The sequence below is a fragment of the Mustela putorius genome, unplaced genomic scaffold (assembly GCF_011764305.1).
Source record: "Mustela putorius furo isolate JIRA1106 unplaced genomic scaffold, ASM1176430v1.1 tig00003942_pilon_pilon_pilon, whole genome shotgun sequence".
NCBI classification, from domain to species: Eukaryota; Metazoa; Chordata; class Mammalia; order Carnivora; family Mustelidae; genus Mustela; species Mustela putorius.
The window spans coordinates 13,700,415-13,720,201 of NW_025422087.1; the positions used below are offsets into that span (position 1 = coordinate 13,700,415).

At 46.7% G+C, this 19,787-nt stretch overlaps 1 protein-coding gene across 4 annotated transcripts in view; it reads right to left on the reverse strand.

The window, feature by feature from the left end:
* Window positions 1-5,889: 5,889 nt before the first annotated feature.
* The window catches only part of WDR26 (WD repeat domain 26), a 43,583-nt gene continuing 29,685 nt past the window's right edge, over window positions 5,890-19,787 (reverse strand). For 2 of the 4 annotated variants that reach the window (XM_004761889.2, XM_013061152.2), the window contains exons 9-14: window positions 19,618-19,737; window positions 17,758-17,903; window positions 17,394-17,472; window positions 16,997-17,126; window positions 12,734-12,919; window positions 5,890-10,435 (exon numbers count right to left, since the gene is read on the reverse strand). In XM_004761889.2, coding sequence (XP_004761946.2) covers window positions 10,410-10,435; window positions 12,734-12,919; window positions 16,997-17,126; window positions 17,394-17,472; window positions 17,758-17,903; window positions 19,618-19,737 — 687 coding nt within the window. In that variant the 3' untranslated portion in view covers window positions 5,890-10,409. Of the gene's footprint in view, window positions 10,436-10,586; window positions 11,957-12,733; window positions 12,920-16,996; window positions 17,127-17,393; window positions 17,473-17,757; window positions 17,904-19,617; window positions 19,738-19,787 lie in introns of those variants that run through there. The other 2 variants (XM_013061150.2, XM_013061151.2) reach the window with 1 other exon arrangement.

Below are 19,787 nucleotides of genomic sequence, written 5' to 3' on the forward strand. Positions count from 1 at the left end.
TATCAAGAATTTTCATTTAAAGCCACTGCCTTCAAAATCACCTTCAAACCTATTCTGGCCTCAGATACATTGCCTGATGGGTTTGGAGAGGTGATTTGGTAGAAGATGCTTATCAGATTAGAGCAGGAATAGCCTGGTCACCAAGTGACCACGGAGCCATTACCGTGCCGCCTCTGACCTGCCGTGCCCATGTCCACCCTGTGACCAGGGACAGGCTGTCTCGCAGACGTGGAGCTCCCCAGCCAAACTCTGTTCCCTGGAGCCGGGCCTGCTCTTGGGCTTGGCGTGAGTGTTGAGCTCTTGGGCTCTGTTTGCTGGGCAACGTGACCCAGCTATTGATTCTCGGTTCTGCTTCTTGCCCTGGTGTCGCCATCTGGAGCCCTGGCCTCGAGGTCGGACACAGCTGTTTCACGGCAGAATCCGAGGGAGTTGCCCATGTCCGGGCAGAAGTGGGCAGCTATGCAAGGTGTGGGGTCACCAAGAGGTCAGACGCCACGTGTCCTTTCTGTCCAGGACTCTGAACGGCCTGGGCAGAAGTCCCAAGACTGATTAGCCTGACTCCCTGGATAGCAGGGCCCAGCAGCTGGCCGCATGTGGCAGAATGGGGACTGGTAGATGAGGGAAACTGTGGCTGTCGGCCTCCAGGGCCTTAAGCCCCTCCTGGTGATGGGTAGAGTTGATGCCCAGAGCCAAGCAGCTATAACATGGAAGTGACTGGGCGGGGGGGTGAGGATGACTTCCTTACCTTTTCCTTCAGAGCCAACTTCTTATGCCTTAAAAAACCCAAAACAAACCAACTTCTCACTGGCTTTTTCCCCCTTTTCCAGTGCCCGCAAGGCCCTGCTCAGGGTTTTGAAGCCATGAAGCCATGGGGGGACTTCAATCCCAAGAGCCGAGAGACAGGTCCATGCAAGCTGCCGAAGGTGGTGGAGGGTTTGCTCTTCCCTGGAGAGTCTTCTAGGAGGCGAGTGGAAAGCCACGTAAGTGGCGAGCCTGGGCTGTCCGCTGTTCTGAAACGCAGACTGTGGTTGAAAAGGGACAAAGTCCCCGATCTTGAATTGCTCGTCTGCATCAAAGCCAGGAGATGGGGTGACTAGTGTTTGTATTTTCTTGGGGTGCCTGTATAAATGATGAAAAGAGGGGAGAAGCACGGACTTCAAGAGCTGGGATTAAGGTGCCAGGGATTCATGCTCTGCTTTCCCTTGAGGGGAGCCCTGCCGAGACCTTCCTGTTCCTTCCGTCTCACTGCTGCTTAGAGGGAAGGGAGGCTGGACATGTCCTTGGGATCTCTGTGTGGGCAGGACCCAGCACCCACAGGGTGCTCCTGCCTGCAACCTCTGTACCTGCATTGCATCCTGTTCCTCTGTCCCTGTCCTTGCCAAGTGCTGAGGAAACCAGACTGGGGACATGGCCTGCTCCTCCAAGCCCAGCAGCCCCTCCAGCAGTTCTCCTGCCTCGTAGGCAACAAGACCGGTAGTCTGAACCTGCTTCCTCTCCCAAGGTCATTCTCTGCAGCTGAGAGCAGAGGATGCCTCCCATGGACCTGACTTTGCTGGCACCTAGCGTGTCCTCTGCGAGGTCAGCATTTGTGGTCGGGAGTCTCCTCCCGCTGCCACCACCTGACCCCATGGCTCCCACACAGAGGCCCTGAGTGACTACTGGACGAACAAAAGGGTCTGACAGTATGGTTCCATGGCTCCTCCGGCAAGAAGTACGTCTGGGAAGGAAGGAAGGCACGGTGGAGCGCCACAATTCGGGCCCCCGTTGTGCTCAAGATAGTCCCACTGAGACCTATGCGGCCAGGATTGGAAACCAGTGCCCCTGCTGCCTTGTGAGGGAAACCAGAGTCATGGTGGTGACAAGATGCCGGGCAGGTTTTTGCCTGGCTTGCAGCTCCTGCCAGCGAGCGAGTGGAAGGACCATCGGGACACGGGCCCCTGGAGCTTGTGTTGAATGGGCTCCTGTGGCTTCCAGAGTCAGTGAGGCCTGTGCTTTTCAGCCAAGCCTCTTGTGAGAGTTCTAGGAGTCCATGGTCAACGTGTTTCGCTTTAGTTAAATATCTTTGGTCCTGAAGTAGCTGAATTCCCAAATGAAGGTCATTCCCAGCTGAAGGGTTGGCACCGTGATCTGTGGTTATCACTTGAGATGTTAGACTATTGCTGTCCCGGGGGTTGTTCACGGGGTACTCAGTCCCGCATTGGGCTGCTCTTTCAAGCCTGTAGTAAGAGCTTTTTGTGATCAGTCACTGCTCTGGAGGCTGGTAACCATGGTCCGGCACGACTCTTCCTTGGGGACCTGTGACCAAGCAGTCCTGTCATCTGCACCAGGTCCCAATGAATGTTAGCACCTCATCAGAATGTCCACTGGGCAGACAAGGTCCCACTCCCACTGGGACTCCTGTGTGCACGACTTTGAGAGGGCATGGTAGGAGTCCATGTGACGCAGGAAGGTGCCTCCCTTCTGTGACTGCTCAGGGGACCCGATCTCGTCCCTTGTCGGCTGCTCAGGGGACCACACGCTTTTGGGGCGAGGGTTTGGCACTTGAGCTTCGGGAAGGGAGCCTGAGTCCTTCCTTTGTCTGTTTTCACAGCTCAATACATGGAAATTGATAATCTCTCAGTGAGGATGTGATGTGGAATCAAGTCAGATGAGGAATGAATCTTACCGCTGATGGGAGGAGCCTGTTTCAGAGAGGGCAGGCACGGCCTGTGTGAAGCTGCACCCAGCAAAGCTGCACCCAGCAGCTCTCCGAGAAGGGGTGTGTCCTCTCCTTCTCAAGGAGGCTTGTGGGGCAGGGCTGGGCCACATGAGGCTCCACTGAGACAGTAATAGGACTCATTAATGGTGCTTGGTCCTTTTGCTCTTACCAGTTACGCCCTTGGTTTATCTATGACCTACCCCAAGGTTGACGTCATCACACCTGCAATATTGTCATATTTTTGTACGCATCTCTGTAAGACAAGGGTCCTTGAAACACATGACCATGGTACCAACAGCAACACTGCACCTAGACTGCTGATTCGTAGGACTGAGGTGGTGCTCACATATCCCCCTTGGCTCAGTGGTTGGTTGGTTGTGCCTGGGACCTGGACGAGTCTGTTTCATCTGGCTAACGTCCCTGCATGTGCCGGGCTACCTCTGGTTGCCTCGCAGTATGCAGAAACCAGGTGGTGTGACCTAGCCGTCAAGTGGTAGAAGCCCCCATATTCTGGATTCAGTTGGTCTTCAAAACTCATTTGCTGATTTACCGCGTGTCCTCTGAGGCCACAGACCCCAGCATCCAGTGCCATCAGCTGCCGCTGTGGACGCGGACACCTGGCTCTGGCAAGTGGAGGAACATGCCCGGAGCTTTGTGTCAAATGAGAGGATTGAGTCGCGCTCAAGGACTCCAAAACCACGATTTTAACCACTACTCTTAATATTCACAAAACAATTCGAAGATAATCCAATTTATTGTGGGGGCTTTCCTCTATAGAGCTCTGTGAGTCTGTTTTATTGTTTGCATCATGTGGGCAAAGTTCTCGATACAATTTCAAGTGTCCTTTTCTTCTCTGATCTATGCAGTTAAGTAGGATTGGTAAAGTGGGCCCTTCTCCATCTTGGACAAGTTGATCAGTTTTTAGCCTGAGGTGACTGGCTGTGACCAAGGGAAGTTCACCATCGTGGTCAGTGACGCTCAGGCACCCCCAGACCAGTTGCTTTATTTCAGTCCACTGCCCTCTGTAAAGTTGGGAGTCGGAGTGTCTGCCCCACGCAGCTAAGCAGCAACTGGCCCGAGGTGAGCACCCAGGATGCCAAGGCAAACCATGGTGTACATCATACTCCTCCACGGCCAGACACGTGTGCTGTGCCTAGTCCCTCCTGATGCTTGCCTGCTTTTAACTCCTGGGCTCCTGGCTGAGGAGTAGAGCACAGTCCTGTGGCTCAGAACCCACCAGGAAGGGGCGCCTAGGAGGCTCAGGCTGTGACGCATCTGCCTTCGGCTCGGGTCATGGTCCTGGGATCGAGTCCCAGGTCTAGCCTCTGCTCTGCAAGAAGACTGCTTCTCCTGCTCCCTCTGCCCCCGCCCGTTCATACTCTGTCTCCCAAATTAAAAAAAAAAAAAAAAAAAGCCTTCCTTAAGTTTTAAGTTTTTGGAAAAACAAGACATCATTAAATGATGTAACCAAAAATCATCCACTTTTAAGTTGGAGGAGCGGACTTGTGTTTTAAAATACAGCTACGGGGGCACCTGGGTGGTTCAGTGGTTAAGCATCTGACTCTGGATGGCGGCTCGTGTCGTGATCTCAAGGCTGTGAGAGCCTCATGTCAGGCTCCATGCTGAGTATGGCGTCTGCTTGAGATTCGCCCCCCTGTCCCAAACATAGGCCCCAACTCTGGGATTTGTTAAGGCTGGAAAATTCTGCATCCCAGGTCCTGGGGTCTGGCAGGAGAGCTTAGTGTAGATGAATAGTCTTGCACGTCCAAGTCCGCAGAGTAGAGCTGTTTTTAAAGAAAACAAGTGGAAAGACTTCTCCCACCTGTTCCTCCGGACGCTGCAGACTCCCAACTGCCGGCCCGGCATGGGCTCTTCACGGGGACGTCCTTCCGGGCAGGACTCTGCTGCTCGCGGGAAGCCTCCTCAAGCTCACTTCTGCAAGAACTCTCCCCAACGGGATGACTGCTTTTCTTTCCCTTTTCTCATAAACACAAATGTGCTGTGAGTTTGTATATACGCAATGCTTTCTCCAAGATCTTTTCGTATTAATTAAATAGGCTCCATGCCCAGTGCAGAGCCCAAAGTAGGGCTTGAACTCACAACTCTGAAATCAGGAGTTGGACACTTAGGCAGCCGAGTCACCTGGGTGGCTCTTTCCACGGAGATCTCCAAATAACTATGCAACAGGGCATCTGGGGGTTCAGGCGGTTTAGTGTCTGCCTTCCACTCAGGTCATGATCCCGGAGTCCTGGAATCGAGCCCAAGGTCTGGCTCCCTGCTTGGCGGGGTCTGCTTCTCCCTCTCTGTCCCTCTCCCCTGCTCCTGCACACGCTCCCAAATAAAATCTTAAAAATGGTTATATAATTATTAGGAAAGAGATTTTAATTTCAAACTGAAAGTATATTTTCTCTATTAATCAACATATGTAATTCCTAACACGTGGTGTTAGATACAGTAATATTTTTTTTAAAAGATTTTATTTATTTATTCGACAGAGAGATCACAAGCAGGCAGAGAGGAAGGCAGAGAGAGAGGAGGAAGCAGGCTCCCTGCTGAGCAGAGAGCCCGATGTGGGACTTGATCCCAGGACCCTGAGATCATGACCTGAGCCGAAGGCAGCGGCTTAACCCACTGAGCCACCCAGGCGCCCAGATACAGTAATATTTTTGAGCAAAATGGGGCAGGCACGTAATTCCTTTATAGTCAGGATCCTGGGGCACCTGGGTGGCTCAGTTGGGCACCCGACTCTTGATTTCGCTCAGACTGTGATCTCAGAGTTGTGAGATCGAGCCCCACATCAGGCTCTATGCTCAGTGGGGAGTGTGCTTGGGATTCCCTCTCCCTCTGCCCCAACCCCCTGTGCTTGCTCTCCCTCTGAATAAATAATTCTTCAAAATATAAAATCCAAGTGTTCTCTGAATTTTCCTCAAGTAATCCATGATTGCACAATTGCCCTTTATTTTTTTCAAAAATTTTTAGTAATCTCTACACCCAACATGGGGGTCGAACCCACGACCCCAAGGACTGAGTCACACATTCCACCGACTGAGCCAGTCAGGCGCCCTTGACACAACTGCTCTTCGAAAAAGACACTGCAACAGGTGAAGAGATGAAGTGGTAGGTATGTGGGTGTCAGATTCAGCCAATCAGCCATTTGAGGTTGGAAGGACACAAGGATGCTCAGCGCAAGGTCTTACTCATTCTGTTTATTGGACTGAAGGAAATACAAACAATTGGGTAAGTGCGACGCATGGACATGGAAAAGGTGTATTTAAAAAAAAAAAAATCCCAGTAAAGCAAATCAAAGTTAATGGAGTTTCAATTGAATAAAATTTTAAAGACGTTTAATGTACTACACATTTATAAAATAAAAGTTAACAGGGTGTTTTGTAAATAATTAGTAGAACAAGTGAAAATAAATATCAGAGACCTGAAGTTTTTATGCTTTAATGAAATAATAAAGCGAAGAAATTTAAACTACTAAATGTAATCTGAAAGGCAGTTAAAAAAAAAAAAAACAACCAAGAAACAAAAATACCAGAACCCCCCAAATTTAAGAACATAATTCTCTGAAACACTGAATCCATCCATAGCAAATAGTTATTACAGACCAAAGCTCTAAGTGTCAGCTAGTTCCACCACAATGCCATGGAAATCTGGACAGTTTTGGCATCTTGAGATCAGCACGTAAATTCTTTTCTTGATCTCTCCAGCTTGGTTTGTAAGTACAAACATGCGTCTGTGGGTCTGTCCCCTCGCCACACACACACACACACACACACACACACACACACACGTTTTCAAGGAGCCAATGACAGGTTTTTTCCATCTGTGCCTAAAAATGTTACAATTCGGTTTTAGCACATTGACCCTGATAATGAAAATGCTTGACTCAAAGATGGGGACACATCTCAATCTTATAAAAATAGAGCAGTATTAAGCAGACCCTAAACTCGAGAGAGGGTACTTCACACGTGCATGAGACTAGTAAAATTGACAAGAACCCAGAAAGTGGTTTATAGGACTTTTGATGACTTAAGTATGCTCTCTCTCCCACACGGACACACGACACACACACACACACACACATTTTTATACTATTAGTTTCATTAAATCCAGCCTATCTGGATTAAATAGACAGGGGATGGGTTTTTATAGTTTTTGTTTCTGCAACTATATAGGGCAGCTACTGTAACAATAGCTTAACAACACTGAAAATTTCAATTCACCCTGTTTTTAGAAAGTGTCTAAGTGTAAATAATGCAGATTCACCTCTTCTTTTAAAGTTAGCCGTTTGTAGGAAATCAGATATAGTTTTGAAAATGCAAGTGGTAATTTGGAGAGTAAGGCCGAGAGAGAGCTGCTGAAGCCTAAATGAGAGGCTAGTGGAAACTTAAACCGGGACGTTGGTACATTGCAGAGCTGGGACACAAAGGAGATTAAGAAAAAGGTCTTCTTTCCTCCCCATTCAAAAGCAGCCACTCTTCTGCTGTCAAAGAAACGGACACACAGAGCGCCCTTTCGAGAGATGTGCGGTCTGTTTAGCACTGAGCAGAGGTGATAGGGCCAGTTCGTGTGCAGGAAACAAGAGCCTAAAAAAAAGATTTCAAGATGGGGAGGGGTGGGAAAGAAGGGTTTTCTATTAATGTCGCAGAACGCCGTTCTGGAGGGAGAACACGCCCCCAAACAGAAACCGCTCTCTCTGGGGGTGGGTACGGATGAAAACACAGACCATAACTGGGACCTTTTTCCCTTCCTTTCAACTAGCCGGTTCCTTTCCTCACCTTGTCTGGATTTAGAGCTCGGGAACCCATCTGTTCTCCCACCCACTAAAATGGGCCCCTCTGTTGGGACGCCTGCCAGTTTCCTCTTCTGAGACGACTTACCTGGTTTTATAGGACACGTTGGCCTGGCCTAGCACAGTAGCAGAAACGGAGCCCATTAGGGAAGCTATGTCGGTCCCCTGCCCACACTGGACCCTCACCCCTGGCTCTTCATCACCTCCCTGCCCCAGTCCTGCTCAAGTCCGACGCTGTACTAGTCATAACTGATTGTTTGGAGGAAAAAGACATTTAATTTCATACTTGCTCCAGCCCTCAATCAATGAACGACAACAAAAACATTTTTAAGCACATGGAAATGAGCCTACTAACCTGATTTTTGGAGCCTAAATTCTCCACTGTTTTGATCTATGTGCAAAAAGTATTGGTACTTTTCAGTTTATACATTTGTTAGCCTCCTGTGCTGGCCGGCCTGCGTCCTCGCTCTCCAGACTACAGCACTGTCAGGCAATCCTAGGTCTCTGCCCCGTGACCTCACTTAGCATGGTCCCCACACAGCCCTGGGGGGCCCACTGCCTCGGCCAGCCCGGGACGTGCTCTTCCCTGGCCACTCTGAGGGTCCCTGCACCCTCGTCACCCCACGGCAAGGAATTACACTCTCTGCAGTGTGCCTCACCTCTATGCCACCGTTTTGTGGTTTTGTTTTTTACAGTGTTTTTTTAACAGAAAAACTCTGACGTGGGGCTGGCTGGGGGAAGCCCAGGCCAGAATGGAGGCCAGGCTGGCCCTGAGTAGGCAGCAGTCTCGGGGAGCGTCCGTGGGGCCCCAGGCATGCTGCACTGGCTCTGCCCACCGCTGGTGCCCACCTTGCTATAGCGACTGGGCTGCAGGGATGGCTTCGGGGTTTGGGGACTCACCGAGAGCACGAGTGGGTTTAACTGCACTGAGGTAAAGAGAAGTTGCCACTTACTTATATACAGTTACCAATGAAGACTTTTATTCAAGCTCAAAGTAAAAAGTAATTTGAGTTAAGAAAAGTGAAGTACCAGATAAACTGTAACATATAGTTATTTGTAACTCAGAAGTATCAAAACAGGAATTCTTGATTCTCTAAGTGGTGGTCTCTGCAAAATGGAGCTTAAAGAAATCTTTTACATACCAATTTGATAAAATAATCTGCCGACCACGGTCTGTCACTTTCTCTTACTATGAGCTTTTGGGAGAATCCGTGCTATTTAAGGCCAATTGTGTTTGTCTTTCTTCTCCCCTCCTTGACTTGCCTGCCTGTCCCTGGGGCTGGCCCTGCCCCGTGCCCATAGGAGGGTTCCTGACACCCAAGCCTTTCCTCGTGCTGGACAGACTGCAGGCGTGGCTGGACCCCAAAAGGGACTTAGTATAAGCCCTTTTCTTCACCAGAATCTGATCTCGGGGGTACTCCCACTCCTCCTCCCAGCGTTAAAAGCTGTGGTCCCCCCCTTCCCCGAGCCTCTGCAGAGAAGGGGAGGGAGTCTGGAAGGAGACCAAGTCAGCTGCATTCTGCTGTTAATGGGGTTTAAAAGCACAATGTGAACATCAGGCTTTTGGCTTATTCTAAATGTGAAATCCTCAAGATTCAAAGTGCTTTTCCTCGAAGGAGACCGTTCTTTAAACTGAAGGGGGAAGGGAGGCAAGGACTACCCACAGCACCAGTTTGAATGAGGCTCGGTATGGCAATATCAGGAAAACGGAGAAGGAGCAATCTGTCAATTTATGTATCTCTACAGGTCAGAACGTCAAGGGCCATTAAGATCAAGGACTGTGAGGTTTTAAACCCAGTTTGGGTCCATCTGGAACCTGCTGAATCCTTCTGACAAACTCAAGGAGACTATGAACTTCCCCAATGGTTACGCCTCATCTCCGCTCTCCCGTGGGATCGCACCAGAACACGTTCTCAAGCCAGGAACAGCTTGGAGCGGGCTTTGCTGCGAACCTAAGCTGACTCCTGATTTCTCCTGTTGGTAGAGATTTAAAATTCTCTTTTTGAATCTTGAATTTCTTCAACATCAGGTACTGATGTTCCATCAGGAATAAAACAAAAGGGGGGACACCTTCACGGCAGGACTCTGGATTTCCTGGGCAAGTCTCACATGGGATTCCAGAAGAGCATCAGTTATACTGCATATCTAAGTCAGAGAGGAAACTTTTTGAAGCTGGTTTAGATTCCAAATGTATACAAATGAAGTCACTTTAATCCTATAAATACTTCTTAATTTATTTTTAAAAAATTGTGCTGTTAACCCTTTTACGGGGCAACAAGCTATGTGAAAAGTACAAAACTTTTTGTCAAATGTAATATTGAGAGTGCTTTTGACATAGTTCACTGGTTTATCATCTGGATCAGTATATACTGCGCAACGGGCAAGGCTAGAATCCATGAACCAAGCTGCAAAGATCTCAAGCTAAATAAGGCGGAAAGATTTTGGAGAAACAAAAGAAGGAAATTCTTTCCTATCCAATGTATACTCTTCAGACTAATGCACTCCTTCTATCAAGCCTTCTAAACTGTTAAATAAAGTTTTCCAAACAAGCATTTAAACTTCATTACACAGAAGAGCAACAAGAATGGTATCCCACCAGACAAAAGGCAGGAGGGAAAAAAATATATATACTGAGTTCAATGGGTAAGCCTGAATGTAGCACAGTTCTTCACAACCGATGGGGGGATAATTCAACATGGTGTCCAACAACGTTCTAACGACGTGCTTCATCTCAACTGGTTACTATGAAGCAAGGTGTAAATGTTTGGCCCCAATTGGGCTTCAGAAATGGTTCTTTTTTCATGACGAGCATGTCTGTCCAGCTATCAATCATGTTTGTTTGCACCAAATCCCAAGCCATTAAAATACGACTAATTTTAAGTTAAACAGAAGTCGTCTGCTCCACATTCGCCATCAACTATCCATGCTACTGCATTCCTCTGAATGAAGACGGGATGAAATGTGTTTCGGGGGGGGAGGGGAGAAGAGGGGAGGGGAAGAAAAAAGTCATCAGTTAGAAAGTTTTCATATCAGCATCATGATATTACAAAACGTACTACCACTAAGAACAATCACACCACAGCCAAGTTCTTGGTTATTTCCATCATCATCTTTAGAACAATGTGTCTGTGTCGTGTCTTAGCCTGTATATTATAGTCTAAATTCATTACTTTGATTACTGGAGAACCCAAGTGAATAATCAAATTAGAATCTCATACTTTAAAAATGAACTTTCAAGTAGTTCTGTGGAACAGGAAATCTTTATGAATAGATGACAAAATAAGAGAGGGGGGGACGACCTGGCAGTCCAAGGTAGGAGGGCATCTGGGACCGTGTGCTTCACCCACTCAGCCCGAATTCTGTGCTATCTTCCAACTGTCTGTTTTTGGGAATGGGTCAACAAGCCTCCTGGATACAGTTTAGCGGCTGTACCAGGCACAGTCCCGGGCTGGCCATCACTTGTCGGCAGTCACACACAAATGCCAGCACCCAGCCCTCAGCACCCCACTGGGCTACTTTCAGTCTCCACGGACCTGCCCACTCATTTCACAGAAATGGGGCTGCACTAAGTGGTCTTCTGTGTCCAGTGTCTTTCACTTGGCGTATTGATCTGAAGATCCGCATTGCAGCGTTGGCCTGCTTAGTCCTAACCTACTTGACACTCTCCTTAAAACAACACCGTATGGAACTCTACTGTTAGAATGAAAGGTCAGCAAGTTCGTTTTTGAAATGAGAGTCAAATATTTTTGCTTAAATGACTTATAGTATGCTAGGGTGTCATGATTTTTGAATGTCATTTTCTTCAGCCTCATCTATGTTTTCCAAAATTTCTATTCCAAACAGGTATTACTTTAATTAGTTAAAAAAAAAAAAATTCAAATAGGGGAAAGAACCCAGAAGATACCTACATAAAAGGCATATAGCCAAATACCTAAGTTTTACAGAAACTGTTCTCCTGTTTCAGGTATCTGTGAATGTATTCCTGGGGCTGCACCTGTGCTGCCAGAACACAAGGCAGGGCCGTGGCGGTGGAGCGGACCCCATGAGGCCCAGCTCTGGCTCCCCTGCTGCCTCGGTGTCCACAGCCACTTGCTCCACCCAATGGCGGGGCAGCACAGGCATCGTCTCTGAGCTGGGTCTGAGGTGTACCTGCTTACCAGGAAATTCTTTATCTACCTAATGTTTCTCTGTGTCTCCAAATCGAACACGGCTCCTTGAAGAACAAACTTCCAAATGACTGATAAAACGAGGGAAGCAACTAGAATCATGGTTATGGATCTGTAAACCACCAGTCGTCCAGAGGGTCTTGGTTCCAGCGACGGTCCCAGAGGCACATGGGCTGGTTCCATGGGGACGCGCAGACACACTCTGCACACGTATGCAGCGGGTCTCAGTCTCACCCACATCCTCTTCTGGCCTGGCACGCTCACCAAACCGTGGGTGCTCCTTCTCGCTGACATCTAGGTGGGACACGTGGGGAACAAAAGCCTCTTCATCTGTTTTCTGGGTGACTCGCTTCCTTCTAAGGAAACCAAACATTTCGTTTGCTCTGTTTGAAAGAAGAGCAGCACATCCTTCCCGTATGAGCTCTCATGGAGTCTTCTCTCCAGCGTTGCTGTCTAGCTCAACTGAGCCATGTCCTCAAGGGAAAACCCTTCCACCCGGTCTGTGCCTCTGTCTTCTCCCCCACGGAAACAGGGGAGGACCCTGCTGTCACAGGGCTGTGATGACGGTGTGCCAGCTGGCTGGACACGCTGCCTGGCCCTGAGGCGCAGGGCAGATAGCGGTGTCCTTCTCTCTCCTGGTCATGCCCGGTGCACAGGGAACCACACGGTGTTACAGGGACTTATTCGTAAGAGCAAATCGTTCTGAAGTTGTTCAAATTTTGGAATATTAGCTAGTTCTTATGGGTGTGAAAGTAGAAAATGCTTCCTGCATCACGAAGCAAGACTTTCAAGATTTGTCGAACTGAAAAAACTAAACAGCTACACAGCTATAAATGCGGTAGCGTGCTCCCCTTCGTGGTCCCCAGTGTCACACATGTGCACACATGCGTGTACCACAGACACACAACCACACACACACACCTGTATCTCAGGTTACTGAAACTCCTTCTGAGGAGAGAAAGTACACAGTCTCTAAAAGAGGGAGGAAATGAACTCTATCCCACACTTCCAAGTACTGCTGGGCCAGGTGTCACCAGGAGGAAACACAGGGATGGTGTGCGGTGGTGTTACCTTCGATATTCTGGTGGTCTATAAAAGGTGCTGGTCCCCATATTCTAACAGTGCCATCGTCTGAGGCGCTGGCCATCATGGATGGGATCTGTGGGTTCCAGCTCACACAGTTCACTGTGCGTGTGTGCCCTGTCAGCTCCGCGATTGGCAGTTCGCTACGTTTGTGCCAGATGTAAACCTTGTGATCTGAACAAACAGGAATTCAGAGAAAAGTCAGGGAATTGACTTCAGCAAAACCAACTGATCTGAAATTTATCATCATGACACACACAACATAGGACTCAATTATTAGAACTTAATATGACGTGAATAGTTGAATAAATCACCTTATGATCACCTTTTTGACCCAACAAACTTTTCTCCTGCTAAAGGTGACTGATTCTCTTAAGTCATCATAAACTCTGCCATGTTCCTTAGTACCTGAGAGGTGGATCACAGTAAAGATCTCCCAGTGGAAACAGACATAGGACAGAGCCAATAAACGCTCCGGTGATGGGTGGCGCCTGAGCTGCACTGCGCCAAGCCAACGGCAGCAGGAATGTGGGCACAGCCAACCCTCTGCAGGGCAATCTCTGCGGCCGGGTGCTCGTGTTTGGCTCTGCTGCCGTGAGGTGGGTGCCACACTCCTGCCCTTTCTGGGGAGGGGGCCCGAACTGCTGCGGCCGCCTATCCAGGCTGAGTGGCCCGTAACTGGTGAGTCTTCACCTGTTCAGGAGGACCGGACTCACCCGACTATGTAGTGAGGGTCCAACATGTTTGTGTATGAAGAGCTCTGAAAAGAGCCTGGCACAGAGTATACCCCAGGTGTCATCGCAGGTGACGGGGGCACACAGAGGGCAGATCCCACGGGAGGCACAGGAGTGGAGATGTGGGAGCCCCCGGGGACAAGCTTCCCACTGGGCAAACTTCAGCGTGCTGCGGGGTAGCTCATTTGTGGTAACAGAGTATGTCCTGGTTTCACAGCGTCTAACTTGAAGATGAAAGGCTGGGACTCCCTCTGAGCATTCTATGTGTGTGTGGGAAGCAGGAGCCAAGACACTCACTGGAGAACTGAATTATACTTTCCTAGAAGGTATATGTTGTTCAATCATTTTCCCTTGCATAAAATCAAGTAAGCAAAAAAAGTGAAAAAGGGGATGCCTGGGTGGCTCAGTCTGTGAAGCGTCTGCCCTCAGCTCAGGTTATGATCCCGGGGTTCTGGGATTGAGCCCTGGTTTGGGCTCCCTGCTCGGCGGGAAACCTGTTTCTCCCTCTCCCACTCCCTCTGCTTGTGTTCCCTCTCTCTGTCTCTCTCTGTCAAATAAATAAAATCTTAAAAAAATAAACAACAACAACAAAACCCCAGAGAGAAAAAACAGTAGATTAGTTACGCTTCCCCTTGAACCGAGGAAGTTCTCAAAGAAAATCACATTGAAAAGTGTGAGTGAGTGGGGAGCTGCTCACCGCCAGGGGGAAATGCCTTGTGTGCACACACCCAAGGATGGTGTCTGCTAGAAAGGCAGCAAGCCCAAGGACTGAAGGGGTCAGGGTCAGAGTGACAGGCTTGCTGACTGAGCTTGGCTGACTGCTGTAGTCCATGGAACCCACGGCTTGTGCTACAGTAAAAAAATAAAGCAGGGTTTTCTACACATTGCCTGCCCACTGGAAAAGCTTGCATAATAGCATAACCTTCTTGGGAAAACATTTTCTAATTGCTCTATTTTACACTGACATTCATGTACTTGGTGATTTGGAAGGTTCTTAGAACACATTTGTTGCAAATAAATGACAAATGGATTAACGTGACCATCTTGGGACATGATGCATTCACCATGTCCAGCTGGTGTTGAAAATGTTCCTCAGGACCATTCTAAGGCACCTGAGTTGTCAGAACGCTCATCTCTTCACCTCACAGTTCATTTTTAGCCCTAAACAGAACATAATGTGGTCTGATTAATGATGATTCATCATTAGTTCAAAGTCAGTTTGGGCTTTAAAACAAAAGCACTGACATCACTAGGGATAATGGTAGCCACATGTATTCTGAAGCACTTCTCGGGCTGATGTAATGTTTAGAAAGGCTGTGGGGCATAACCAAGAGGGGAAGCCCCCCAGAAACAGAGCTGAATGGAGCTCAGGAAAAAGACCTGGTGGGGGTGGGGAGGGCGCCTAACGAGCAGGTAGAAGGCTTCGGGTGCTTGGACCGTGCCAAAAGAGGAGCCAGAGCAGAATCTGCAAGAAAATAACTGAAAAGATGTGAACTTTTCCAAAGTGTCACCTACAAACCAACTCTCCTCTCTCCTCAATCTTACCTGATTTTTTTTCTTTTAGAGAGAGTGTGAGTGGAGGGGAGATGCAGAGGGAGAGGGAGAGAGAGAGAGAAACCCAAGCAGACTCCCCACTGAGCATGGAGCCTGACGCAGGGCTCAATCCCATGACCATGAGATCATGACCAGAGCTGAAATCAAGAGTCAGATGCTCAAATGGCAGAGCCACCCTGGTACCCTTACAGATTTTTTTTAAGAGAAAGAAATAACAGATAAATTCCTATGCTTCACAGGACTCCCTAAAAGTCTTTGTCCTAATTCCCAAATATACCTTATACATAAAGGGAAAACTCATGTGTTAACGCTTATCCATCGAGATCAATTTTTTGTCAAGATAGGTGTGGTCAATACTTTGGATGATAAATGGAACACTGACAAAGAATCCAGTTTCCTGGTCTATGTTGTAAGACTAGATTCAGCATTTTTTTAATTTTTAAAGTTTATTTATTTATTTGACAGAGAGCGAGAGACAGCGAGAGAGGAAACACAAGCAGGGGGACTAGGAGAGGGAGAAGCAGACTCCCTGCTGAGCAGGAAGCCCAGTTCGGAGCTCCATCCCAGGACACCAGGATCATGGCCTGAGCCGAAGGCAGACGCTTAATGACTGAGCCACCCAGGCACCCCTAAACTCGGTATTTTTAAAAGTGACTGAATTAATGTGCTACTGTAGTGCTCAGAGCAGCACAGAGTGCACTCAAGAAAAATGTGCTAAATGAGATTTTGCGGGCGCCTGGGTGGCTCAGTGGATTAAGCCGCTGCCTTCGGCTCAGGTCATGATCTCGGGATCCTGGGATCGAGTCCCGCATCGGGCTCTCTGCTCAGCAGGGAGCCTGCTTCTCTCTCTCTCTCTCTCTCTGCCTGCCTCTCTGTCTACTTGTGATCTCTGTCAAATAAACAAATAAAATCTTTAAAAAAAAAAATAAATAAATGAGATTTTGCCATTATTTATGCTTCTAGTGCCTTGAAAGCATACTCTTTTAATACTTTTAATACTCAGCTTTTAATACTTTTAATAGCTTTTATTTATTTATTTTTTAAAAGATTTTATTTATTTATTTGACAGACAGAGATCACAAGTAGTCAAAGAGAGAGGAAGGGAAGCAGGCTCCCCGTTGAGCAGGGAGCCTGGTGTGGGGCTCGATCCCCGCACTCTGAGATCACGACCTGAGCCGAAGACAGAGGCTTAACCCACTGAGCCACCCAAGCCCCTCACTTTTAATAGCTTTTAATACTCAGCTATCTGTGTTGCCTATTTGAAACAATTCCTTTTTTCTTTTTTAAGATTTTTTTATTTATTTGACAGAAAGAAAGAGAGAGCAAAGTAGGCAGAGCATCAGACAGAGGCAGAGGGAGAAGGAGGCTCCCCACTGAGCAGGGAGCCTAACCTGGGATTTGATCCCAGGATCCCGGGATCATGACCTGAGCCCACTGCAGATGCTAATCCACCTGAGCCACCCAGGGGTCCCTCGATTTTAAGCAATTTCTATTTTAAATTAGACTGATGACTTTGGGAACAGGCCTGCCTGGAATACTGATGTTAGCAGGCAGGAGAGTACATGTATTTAGAAAGTAGCAGAGACAATTCTAGAATTTCAGCTTTTCTGAGACTACGAAGAATCATGAAACTAAATTACTCTCTTCGGCCATTAAAGAAACACTGCAGATCCTAACTAAAGTCGAATTTGTCTACAATCAGGTAACACATCATAATTGACTTCATAGATCCTACAAGCTTCTGCACACCACCACAAAGGAGTACTGATTTAACTAAATCTTGGTTTGATACAGAGGACTCAGGCATTCCAAAACGGGGAAATGAACAGTGTACTTGAGAAATAAAACTCAAATTTTTAATCTGCATTTGCTCGAGACATGGCTACCCTCATGCACTGAGTCGAGGACAGAGACCCCATGCCGTCCAGATACACGAATTGATAGTGGCGTGCACACAACTCACCTTCACTGCCACTAGCGATGAAGTCTTCGTTATGGCCTCCGAAACATGAATGGATCGTATAAAACCCTTGCGTGACACCTTGATACTTTCTTACTAAAACTCTGTCTTGCAAGTCCCATAAATGAACTCCCTGTAGGCAAAAGAAAATAGATACACTTACTCTTCCTCAACTCAAAAAAGTTTTACACTGTGAATATCCCTTTGCCTGATGGAACATTTTCAATTCCATTACACAAAATGATAACGTTCTGACACATTTAAGATTGACTTTGCAAACTTAAGAATCAAACCCATAGGTCAAGTTTAAGAATCTGTAAAAATATTTATTTATATAATCATGTATCAAAAATCATGTATTTTGAACTAAGCTAAATCTTTATAATTATAATAAACTTACCTGAGTTGCTACATTTAACAAAGCTAATCGGCCATTCTTGGAAATAGTAAAAGACATAATGGGATGATCTTCTTGTACTCTGTAACCAGAAAACAATCTGTCAAAAGCAACATACTAAGAATCAAGAACATTCAAATGACCAAAATATAAAATGTTCTAGCTTAAACACTGCAATTTTGTCTATAATCAGTATGACAAACTGTATTTCAATCAAGAAAAAAATTCTGAGTTAATGGTTACAAAGCACCAATCCATTTTAGGGTCAAGTTCAAACTACAACATAAAAACTCTTCTCAAACAGCGAGTTCCACCACACATTTTAATACAAATCAAATAGTTATTTAACGGATAAAAAAACAGTTACATGTTCCTATCTGTAAGGTCCTCAAAGTTGTACCCCCGGATCCGCTGGTGTGTGTCTGATGCCAGAACAGTCTTGCCGTCGCTCAAGCACCAAAGGCATTGCACTCTCACCCCTTCCCAGGAATCAAGGAGGTTCCCGTCTAAATCCTGAGGAGAAATTCACTATTAACCCCATTATGAAACAGTTCTCGGAAAGCAAAGAACCAAACGAATCTCAGCAGCATCTTTTAGTACTAAGTCTGTTTTTTCCTGTTCCACTTAATTGTTCCATAAAGTGGTTTTCATCATGAAAATGTGACTATAGGTTCAATTTCATCACAACAATACCTCAGGGGAAGGGGGACAGAATCTCTGGGAAATCCATCTTCCCTTCAATAACCTGCCAGGCACAAATAAATACAATACATACAGGGAAAGAAGAATCCCAAGTTCCAAGTGAAGGTCTCACTTCTACTGGGAAAGAATTCAAATGTTCCTTTAAAATGCACTATACTTGGATCTGTCCTCTAGTATTCAGAAGTTGGGATATGGAAAAGATTTCTATAAACATTAATTACAGCTTTACAGAACTCAGAAGCTGTTAGGACATTTTAAAAACATTACCAAATTTGCAATGTGTTCTACAGATCAAAGCTCTAAGGGGCATCCCATTTCTGTTCCACAGATGGGGGAGCTGCCGAGTCCTGGGTCCTGATGGTGTCAACACCATAGGGGACAGTGAGGTCAGCAGAGACACACAGGGTCATCCTGCAGCCAAGGATTCAAGAGTAAATGGCTTCGCTGCCGGAAAGTACAGCATGGGGACCAGCGGGACTGCGAATCTCAAAGTTGCTAAGAGAATAAATCTTAAAAGTCCTCATCACAACTGTGTATGGGAACAACTAATTTTCAATGCATATGAATATCAAATCATTATGTTCTATACCTGAAGCTAACATAATGCTACATGTCTATTATACCTATGTTGAAGGAAAAATAAATTAAAAAATCCAAGTTGTATATTAGCCCATGGATAGAAACTCCAGAAATAACTTTTTAAACTACTGGGAAAATCACAATAGACCAATAAAGTGTATTGAGACAAATGGGGGGAAGAAAAGAACTCAAGGCTCATAACCAGGCTTTGGGGACAGGACACGATGTTCCATGAGTCCCACGGCCGGCTTATTAAGACACCAGTGGTTTGCAGTGGCTACATGGAGGCCTCTATGATATGTGATCTTTAGCTACACTGAATGATTTACGGAATTCATGATCTTGTTTAATCTTTGTTTAATTCTAAGACCACACGTGGAAGTGCTCACTGGCAGTGGGCCGGGCTGTGATGCGAGACACAGACATCAGACGGACGGCCATGGCAGTCTGCCTTGTCACAAGATTGGTCACTGAGTCCCTACTTTCATCACCCCATGAGCCCGAGATTAATGGGGCAGACAGTAATCAGAAGTTACTTCAAATAAAGACTGGAAGGTTCTCTGGTAGTGCCCATCACCACTTTTAGTCCTCACATATTTAAGATAGTCAATTCATGAAATTCAGCAGAGTTTGGATACAAAACCTAGAGCCTCAAAAGAAGTGCTAAATATTTTCAATCCTGTAACATTAGAAACTTATTTATGAAGACAAAATATTTAGTAAAATAATTTTTTAACAGTTTACCAAACTTGAAGTCTAGACTTTGTATAAGCATTTAAAAATGGTTACAAAAAGAAAAAACTGCAGAAAGTTCTACTGGACAGTGCTTATTAGAAAGATAGCTAAGTAGGTTTTCACACAATCTATTTCCTAAAAGATAGCGAGTCAAGTGCATTTTTTATTTCAACAAATGGAGCAGGCCGTGGACAGGGCAAGAGGTACTCACACACTGGTAGAACTGGCCGCGCTGACCTCCAGTTACGAAGCGTTTCCCATCTGGATTCCAAGCCACGCTTGTCAAACTGTCCTCATGAGACTGGCTCATTTTTGTCCTTAGCTCTCCCGTCTACAAAGAAATAAAACTGTGGCTAAGACCTTCAAGATAGGCTGCTGCTG